General features: G+C 34.8%; 1 protein-coding gene across 1 annotated transcript; it reads right to left on the reverse strand.

Annotated features, from left to right (window-relative positions):
- Window positions 1-1,004: 1,004 nt before the first annotated feature.
- Window positions 1,005-2,295, reverse strand: LOC120210883. Its single transcript, XM_039209537.1, has 2 exons — window positions 1,328-2,295; window positions 1,005-1,294 (listed from the first exon to the last, which is right to left on the reverse strand). Exon 1 carries the CDS (start codon window positions 2,218-2,220, stop codon window positions 1,336-1,338), a length of 885 nt encoding a protein of 294 aa, XP_039065468.1. The 5' UTR covers window positions 2,221-2,295; the 3' UTR covers window positions 1,005-1,294; window positions 1,328-1,335.
- Window positions 2,296-10,623: the final 8,328 nt, after the last annotated feature.

The following is a 10,623-nucleotide window of genomic DNA, read 5'->3' on the forward strand; positions in this document are numbered from 1 at the left end:
ATTTTTATTAGATAAAATAGAATGTAATTAAAAAAGTAAAATAAAAAAAGATATATTGTCTTTAATTATATATAAGATAATAATCATATTACTTCCGTCAAGTCAGACTTTTTTCACCTTAACTTAAATTCAACCCCATTAAATCACATTCTAAAAATTGGCGTTTCTCCCGAAATATCACCCTAATCCTATATATTTTTTGTCAGGCGTCGTTTAGACTATATTTCTCGATCTAACACCCTTTGCAGGAAGGCGCGGTGCAGGGGCGCGCCTTCCTGCAAAGTGTGTTAGATCAAAAAATATAGTCTAAACGGTGATTGACAGGGAAATATATAGGGTTAAGGTGATATAAAAATCAAACTCAAATTCAATTTTAAAATAAAAAATCAATTTAATCGAATCAAATTAAAACCTATCGGATCTTAATAAAATAAATATTCATATATTTCACCCTCAGATCAAGTTAAAATCTTCAGAATCCGAAAAAAATGAGCGTCCATATATTCAACCATCACCCCCAAGTTTAACAAGAACTTTGCTGCCACGTTAGTGAAATCATGCTCTATTAAATAAAAATTAGCTCACCCTATTCCCATATGTAATGGGATAAGGGGAGGTAGGATAGTAGACTGTTCCAACGTCAGGTTGAGAGTTGTTTCCGTGAGAAACTTCCGGCAGTCAGAATTATGAAATCATGCTCTATTAAATGTATTTCTTAATATATTTAAAATAATATAAAGCTTTCTGGGTGACGTGTTTGGCGTCGCTAAATCTGGTTAATGGTTATGGCAAGCAACCCCACCTGTTATGGGGCAGTCATAGTTCTCCTTTTTCATCCTTTTCCTCGTGTTTTCTATCTTCTTGTTTGATTAATATCCACATGTGCATGCTTAGGTGTCGATGTGCATGCTTGCATAAGCATGTTCACATGGAGTGTAAATCCATGACATGTCATACAAACAAAACATATACATGTGAATTCATGTACATTATACCTTAATTATTTATCTTCTCAACTCGCAACAGTAAATCACATGTAAAGCTAGTACAACCATATATTGAGGGGAAAACACGTACACATCTTCATCATGATCATCCCCATACACACAAGATTTTTTCAGAATTACTAAAACTACCATTAGAAAACAATAGGAAAGTGTTGATTGGAAAAGTTCCAATCTGGCTTGTCAAATCCTGCCTTCCAGCTTCGTTTCGGGCCCTTGTGTTTCCAATGGAACCTCTCAATCATGTTGAATAAGCCTTCGATTAACAGAAAATGATGCATAGATGATGATGAATCAATTAAACAAACGTGAAATATATATGAATGTGCTTTCATTCGACTTTCCAGGCATAGAGAAACAAGCAGAACCTGGAGGAACCCAATACTGCATTATCATAATCTCCTGATGCAGAACCAGGTTCTTCATTCGATGGAGGGGATGATGGAACCGGGTTAAATATGAAAAGGCCATGTCTCGGACCTGAACCGAAGAGCCAATCATGAACATCCCAGAAAACTTGTAATCCATTTTTGCCAACATTAATGGACTCGTTACCTCTGAATTTCCACTGCAGATGCTTAACTTGAACTGCTAGTACCCTGTCGACTCGTATTTCCAGTACCGGATTGATCCCGTCGGAGTTGCATTCGACTGAGATATCGTGAAAGGCTCCTTTGTCGCTAAACTTGACCCTCGTTGTGAACTTCCTCTTGCCAAATATATGTTCCCTCCTGGAGATTAATATTGGGTCAATAAGAGATGGCCTACAACCACTCTTTCTATAGGCATTTTTCTTTTGATCACCCAAGAGTAGAACGACCTCGTCTTGGCAAATGATGGCGACGTAGTAATCTGATCGCGGCTCGGTCTCGCTGTTGAATTTGGCTGCCTTGAGGTCCCAAACCACTTTCACGGTTGTACCGTCCACGATGAAATGTTTGGATCCTTGTTTTCTCCAGAAATACCATGGCTTGAGCTCAATTTTGCACCTGTAATGCTCATCCCCATCCGGTCCTTGAACCGAGACGGAAAGGCCGTGAAGTAAAAGATTCCTACACCATGTGACAGTAATCAAGCGACACTCACCGGCAAGCTTCGTTCGATACACTGACTTAAAAACGCTCTGCCCCGACCTGCCTACACTGGTCGGCTCATCAGGTTGCATCCGGTGATCTCTAGACGGAAAGCAAGCTGGGGTTCCTATGGGATCGTGCATGGTTAACGACCATGCTCTGATCAAAGAAAACTAGCTTTTCGAAATATTAGAGGCAGAGGATTAATCTATGATTGTCAACTTGTAAGGAAGAGAGTAATATATGTTATATAAGCAATCAATGAAATGCACAGGATAAGTCCTTTTAACAAGTGTCTGTCCCCCTTTTCTTATTGTTATCAACAAAAACACCTTTTTTCGATTTCTGTAAAGAAACTCGGATGAACCTCCAACATAAATTGTAAAACAGATAACTGCATCTATTTTTTTACCCTCCATCAAGCATATATTGTTGCTTCTAATGATTGCCCTGATCGGTGCCCATATTGGCCCTCTCCAAGGCCAGGCCAACTTCAACTGGAAAAGTAATGAAATAATTTTCCCACACTATTCAAATACAATCATTCTGACGATAAATCAATGTTTTCTATTCTGTATAGAAGGGAAACTGGGATAGCTTTTACTTACTTTATTAGCTATGGAGGATTATTGCAGCAGGCTATAATAGAATCTGATTCGTAATGGGATGTCGTTTTCCTCACAAATTTCCAGGCTGCGTTTCCCTATCAATGCTTGCACAGTTTCCCGCGGATGCATACTATTAAATTGTTGTCGCAACACAATGTAATGTTACGTCATAACACTTTCTAAGGCCAATGCGATATCGGAACCACATTCGTAATATAAATCACGTCATAACATTTTTCAATGTCAGTGCAATGCCGTAACTGCGTCCGTAATATAAATCACATTATAACATTCACAAGACTCACAACTATGTGCGGATATCCATATGTTTCGCTATATCTGCCGCTCACAGAAGAAATTGTTTTGCGCTATGGTTATTGGTTATGAGTGGAGACAGCATCTAAATTATGTATACTCACAGGGTCCTTGCAAGCCAGAAGAAAATGGTGGTGCTCTTCGTCTTCAAACTGGTGGACACTCAAATCTCTAATCTCAAACCAAGTTGAACACAACCCTAATTAATTCACCTCTAAACAGAAAAAGTCAAAATCACAAAATCTTCGCTCACACCTTTAATAATCTCACCCTCATCGGTCTCACCCACTTACTGACGTTCCGCCATCACCCATGATAACTCAAAGGAGAATCGACGACAACAAAGTGTTAAAAACCAATGGGTTAGGGGGGTGATGACGATGTAGACGACAACTACTGTCGATCTTGGTGTGGTGATCTTTGATAAGTCATTTAACGATATAAGGCTTAATAAAAAGAAGAAGAAGTGGTTTAGGGCTACCACCGTCAAGAGTGAGGATCAGTGTTGGATTGCGATTTGGGATTAAACGATGTTGCGATTTGAGGGTGAGATCATCAATGAGTTATTGTTTTAGGGTGAGACCGTCAAGAGTGAAGGTGGATATTACAATTTGAGGTTTAGAATTAAAGTCTATAGATTCATCATTTAGAATTTGAGTTGATATTAAAGTTTAGAGTTTGAGATTATGAATTAAGGATTTTGATTTTTTTATTTTAAAATATATTTGAAATTAAATAGGTTATAAATAATAACAAATATTAAAATAAGGTAATTTTAACCAAAATTCACCTAAAAATTAAAAAAATCAATTTAGCCCCATTTCTCGAATATGTATCAAACTAGCACCCTTTCTGACAAAATAAAAGGGAGGCACGTTTCACAAAACACGTCTTGTTGATGTGGTCCAAAGGCGCGTTGCAGGGGAAGCGATTTCTAGGGGTTTTGCTGATTTGGTGCCACGGTGGAGGGTGCGTCGTAGGGGACGTTCCTTTGAAGGCGTGTTGCAGGGGGCACACCTTTGAATACCTAGGTTTAGGTTTAGGGTTGATTGAGCGATTTAGAGGGTTTTTAGGTTAAATTGGTCTAGATTTTTTCCAAATGTTTTCGGGTTAGATTAAAATTAAAAATCTTAATCAAAATGACTAAACCTTAAACTAAAAAACTAATGATATCTAAACATTAAATTGTAAACCATCAATCGTAGATGTTAAACCTTCTAAATCATTAATCATAAAAAATTTCTCCCTAAAATGAAAATCGTAATTTATAAACCATATATACCTAAATCGTAGAATATAAACACTAATGATATATATATATATATAATCATTAATAATATTTATATGATAAAATATAAAATAAAAATACATAAAATAGAATGAAATAAAGTATAAGAAAATAAAATCACCAAAATTGAAATATTAGAAAATACAATTATATAATTAATAGTCAAAGTTAAGTGATGATAAAAGAGATGAAAGTTTTTTTCCTATTGTGGCCTAGGTTTCTGCAATGCTCATATCTTATAGGTTCTTTTGATGTCTCCTGAATATCCATATCACAATGAATTCGAGTGGATTTTGAGCAACCTAACTCCCTTAATAACAATGAATATGGTGTAATTGTATGCCAAGTCTGAATCTCATTTGGGTCTTTTTCATTACCTATGGGGGAACTCAAATTCATATACCTTGAATACTTGTGAAAGTTGGTATACAGGATCAACATAACTTTTATAGTACAAATGGGAATATGAGTAAGCTGCTATGACATGAGAGCATAAATACTTTAGAGCTTGAAAAAACCACAATCACACCACCTTTCTTGTAGATTAACTCTCAAAGAGTTAGACTCAATCCCTTGAAGAGGTCGTGGCATTTCTGTCACACGAAATAATTCATGGGTGCGGGAAAAATTTGTTATCAACATTCCATTTGATGTTGTAACTTTTTCTATAGATCTACTACTAATCTTGGGTGATAAAAATGGTCGTTTTGCATCCAAGTAAGAGCTTGTCCGTCAAGCTTCGCAAAAAGTTTACCCAAATGAAAACACGTCATTTTAACCAAGCAGTTACAAGTAAATGATGTGCTCCCATTTAAGGTTTAATTGATAGCATCAGCTAAGTTGATTGTCATATGACTATATCGATATTCACCATCTTATGCATTTGTCCACATTTCTTTGTTGATGGTTCTGATGTAATTGTATCATTGCTCTTTTTTGCTTGCAACTCTTAGTGCATAAATTCAAATCTTTGAGGTAAGTGTTCGTAACCTAAGCCATAGGTACTAGTCAGTGGGAACTAAAAATAAATAAAATGAAATGTTTGAGAAATGAAATTGAAAATATAGCATAAACATGCGTATAAGTAAGTGACGTTCATCATTCTTCTTATATTTTCCATGGTAGTTTGCAGCAATACGTCGGATACAATAATATGTTGGACCTATGGGGGTTTCCACATTGTACCCAAAGAGTCTATTATTGTTTTGATCCCAGCTTTGCAGTATGAAATGATGTCATGACAACATGTAACCGTAAATTTTCAGGAAAAAACACAAGATTATATATATTCTCCTTCAACAAGGACAAATGCAACAGAAATAATGTTGTGGTTACCATCTTGGATAACCGCCAATAATAAAATTTTTTTATATTTTTATACAATAATGTACTATCAACCTAGACTATCGGTTTACAGTATTTCACCGCATTAATGCATTGTGGGTAAGTCCAAAAAAACTCATTAGAATTGGCATTGATCTTGAACCACTCGATCATTCTCATGTGCATGGTGAGTTTCGAACTTAACTATTGTCCTAGGATTCAATCTTTCCATTATTTTAAACCAATTGGGTTGCTCGTTGTAAGATGAATCTTACTCGCCATGAAGTTTTATCATGGCATTATGTTTTGCCTTCCATGTTTTTCTGTAGGAGATGGTGTACCCATATTAAGATTGTATAGTAGTAATCAGCAATGTGATAGCTTTGTGAAAGCTTTCTTTGACCATGGGCATGATGACTTGGCAAATAATGTTAGAATCTAATATTGGATGGTTCTGGTTGATCCCTCTTGCACAATATGTATGAGGACTTTTGTATCTTGTTAATTCTCATATATTGTTCTTCCTCTTCCTCTTTGATACACGAACCATCCAGTTGCATCTATTATCACGTTGGACATGTTAGATTATTCCCAAAGACCAATCATGTAATGATTGTAATGATACATTTTCTTTACCAATTTTATTGAATAAAGGCATTGCCATTATTATTTTCAATTATACTTTCGTGTCTCAAATAAACTGAAAGATAATAAAAGTCCATATAATAAATATGATTATTATTAAAGATCCTTAGTTAAGTATTATTATGGGTATGGACAATAATAATGCGTTTAAGGCTAACATGGAGTTGATTGATGACAACGAGTTGTCATTGACATAGAGATGTCAAAATCGATACATGAGTATGTTTTTAAAGAACAATATATTGGATTAACCCGCAATAAGCATATGTCTTGGATTATTATGTGATTGTCGAAACATTGCTCATGGTGATAACTACATGTATGATCCTCATACTTGAGATCATTACTATCTCAACCTATATAGTTGTATATTTTGACACAGTTAAGCATGCTCCGTAACTGGATGTACTATAAAGATTGATGTTGAACATATCACATGCCACTTGATTGAGTGAGACTAGAAATGCATGATCATGCTCGAAAAAATTGATATGATATATCACAAGTTGTTCGTTTATTAAAGTCTACGTTAGATATCAAGAAATTTTAGATGGGCTATACGAGTGTGACTGTTTCAAGACTTGTGTCTATTCTAGATGTAAAGGACAAAATGATATAGTACATAAAAGATTTAGACACGAAGATGTTATGTCGAATCATGGTTTCTTGTAACTTATATGACAATGATTCATTGCTAAATGTCACTCATTGTTTATAATAATAGAATAGTTATAATAATTGCTACTAATGTTACAGGAACCTACAAGGTCACAACCCAAGGTTGAAACGAGCAATTTTAAATGAGTCATATTTGTACAATTTTATTGTGCATGAATGAAATATATAATTAAAGTTAGTATATATTTAATATATATGTAATTTTAATTATTCTGAATATAATAAATAAATATTAAAAGAATATAATTATGAATATAATTATTTCAATAAATATAAAATTCAAAATAATAAAGAAATTCGAAATAAAACCATATGGGTTAGGGTTATTATTGTATAAAACGATTATGATGGCCTAGCATCCGTTTAAGTCTCTTTCACAAAATTTCTCAAAAAAGTTTTGAGAAAAGAAATTTGCTCTCAGCCAAGTGAACTAAGTAGAGGCCGAGACGATTTCGTGGAGGTTCAAGATTCGAATTGTTCGTGATTGCACAGTCGATTTGCTATTATTCAGGAACTTAAGGTATATCTTGCATCTCTTCCTCCCGTATTCGAACTTTCGTACATGGATCACTGGTAAGATCGTCGATAATTTTTTTCGCTACGCCATGGGGTGTATCAGCGATCACAACAAGACACAGTGGCAAACATGCTTTTCGTTGGTGAATCCATTGACTCTAAAGTGAATTGAATTGAGATAACTTTAATTCTTAATTGTAATCATTGCTTCGTCTTTGGATATGATCTCTATTTCAATATATAGCTCACCATCATTGATTGCTTAATTAAATCTATAGTCTCCAACATTAGGTATATTAAAAAATTATGACTCGTACATTGCGTCAAAGTTAGGTTCATACATATGTGTTAAAGGTTTAGTTTGTGCCAAATTTTAGAAACTTCATTCGTACCATCATCGAAGTACATGTTAAATTACAGTGATTTGGGTTCAACAAATAATCATGTCTCAGCACCATCCCCACTTGACTCATGAAGTGGTTCTTCTGGTGAAGATGAATAATCCTTTGTCAATTCGATGTTCAGGTTGAGCAAGTTGACAAATGAATATCTTCCCTTTGAACTTAAAGGCATAGTGCCATATAGGTTTTGAACAGACTGTTGTGTCGAAGATATCTCGATATAGAAGTCAAAAAAGTTGGCAGATGAATGCCTTCTCCTGGAACTTGAATAAGTAGTGTCATATTGGTTTTGAACATACTGTTATATTGATTGCATGGCCATGTTGAGGTTGAAGAAGTTGGCAGATGAATATATTCCCCTTGAACTTAAAGGGATGTTGACATATGGATTGTTCATGGAGCCATTTCGATTGAGATTTTAAGTAATTGTTGATGAATTCCTCCCCATTGAACTTGATGACATTCCACCAAGAGGTGAATTTTCCATTAATGATGTGAAATCTTTACAGATTATTTTAGTTGAGCTATCAACTTGATACATAAATATCTTCCCCTTGAACTGGAAGAGATCTTGCATGATAGGGGCAATTTAAAATATAATGAAGATAATCTTATATTGCTTTCGAGTTGAACCTTTTGTTTTTATTTTCATGATCATTTTGTCTAGTTGAATGCTTTTAAACGGATTCTTAAAGATTTGCAATCATAAAAACAGTTGCAACAATAGTATTCATGTTAGCAAAAAAAAACTCAAGCTTTGGAAGTGAAAGACTCAAATTTTTTATATTTTTTTTTTGCTTCAAGTGAGAATAAAATAGATTTCACCTCACACGTATTTATAGGCCTTTAGGAAACGCTTCCTATAGGACGAGCCTTCCCCAATAGATACCACTTTCAATTTTATGGTTATGTTTTTCCTTAATGGTTAATGGGAATTAAAAACTTAATATAAAAACATAATACAAAAAGAAAAACTAGATAACATTAAACATTAAGTTTATTAAAACTACATAACATTAAATAAAAAAATAAACTTAATATAAAAAACATAATTCATTTAAGTTTATCAAAAACTATATAACATTAAATAAAAACAAGATTTACTTAAAATATTACATTAAAAATAAAGAAATATTAAAAGCATTACATTAAATAAAATCTGACGATGTATTCTCCTTGAATGAGTTCCATAATGCCGTGGTTGTCTATTTCGATGAGGGTTTCTTTGTCTAGGTTGGCATTCCTCTTCACTCTCATCATCTTCAGTATCATCATCATCATCATCATCATCATCGACCCCAACTACATTTTCTTGATTATGAATGGATGACGATGAAAGATCTCTATAAAATAATGAGTCTAGAGGTGTATCATTAAATATCCCACCGCTTAATGAGAACTGAAAAAAATTGTGAAAATACTAACATCGATGTCTGCGACCAATACAAAGGTGAAGGTGTCTATGGAGGAGCACCACTCGCCATATAAGAATCATATGAAGAAAATGTTGGATCAATAGCGTAGGTGTATAATATCCTCCAGGGGGTGTCACAAAACCATGTAGACTCGGAATATAACCTTGCAGACTTAGTATGTAACCAGTGACGGTGGTATATGAACCGGCGATGGTGACATCTAGACCGATAATCACAATGTAAACTGGCGGGCTTGGGATGTAACCCCAGGATGCTCATAATCAGTGGTGATGGTGGATGTGATGTTTCTGGTGGTGGTGCTGAGGATGAGTCAGAAGCATATGCTCTTCGTTCACGAGTCGGGGACGATGATATTGTATCGGTGGTTGTTTTTCTCAGGGACGATGAATAACCTGACCTCGTGCCTCCTCAGAAAGTATGAATTGTTTCTCGTTTCTGTTGAACCATTCAATATAGTCATTTGAAATCGAGGAACCAATTTCCAAAATACACTGTCGATGGGGGATGCGTTGATACCAGTTCTCCCACATCACTATCCAGTCTTTATGTTGAGTTAATCGATCGATGGAATTGGCTAAGAGGGGGATGAATTGGAAATTAAAATTTTGGTGGAAGCTTTTGCAGAAAATTGAAAAGATTTGCATAGTGATTTAGAGTGGTTCGACTTTCTCAACCAAAGTCTACGTCCACTACCTTAGTTATCCACACTAAGGATTTTCCAACAAATTCACTAATTTGTTCTTTCTTTTGAGGCCAAAGAGATAACCTTACAATACCCTCAAGAATATACCCCAATTCTTGAGAACACTCTTTCTCAAAGAGAATATTACAAATTTGCAAACTTAAAAGGAAATCCTTACAAGGTAGATTGTTTGCACAATTCTAGAACAGAGAAAAGAACACTAAAAAATGAATACAATTGAGTACAAGTAGTGTTCTTGAAAGAAAAATGAATATTGAATGAAAAATAGGATTGAAATGCACAAACTTGAGGTTTGATGCTTTCTCTTTGATTCTCTCTTGATTCTTGTGTTTTCTTGTTGTTGATCAATGGCTTCTAATCTTGTTTAAATACACCTTCAAATAATTCTGAACGTTGGGGATGATTAGTGGAGTCAATAGAGTCGTTTAAGTGTGAAAACAATTAATAAAATCAGTTGGGAGCGTCAGTGCATCGATGCATACCCAAGGTGCATCGGTGCATCAAGTGTAAAATTTAAATATTTTGACAGTTGGACCCTTAGTGCATCGTTTCACTAAGAGTGCATCGATGCATGAAATGCATTCGATGTTTCAAAATAGCCAGAGTGCATCGATGCATGGCTAGTGCATCGAT

The sequence above is a fragment of the Hibiscus syriacus genome, unplaced genomic scaffold, assembly GCF_006381635.1.
Source record: "Hibiscus syriacus cultivar Baekdansim isolate YM2019G1 unplaced genomic scaffold, ASM638163v2 tig00109937_pilon, whole genome shotgun sequence".
NCBI classification, from domain to species: domain Eukaryota; kingdom Viridiplantae; phylum Streptophyta; class Magnoliopsida; order Malvales; family Malvaceae; genus Hibiscus; species Hibiscus syriacus.

What these genes read in the sequence shown, in the direction of transcription:
- LOC120210883 (XM_039209537.1), bottom strand. Translation starts at nt 2,220, where the DNA reads ATGCACGATCCCATAGGAACCCCAGCTTGCTTTCCGTCTAGAGATCAC.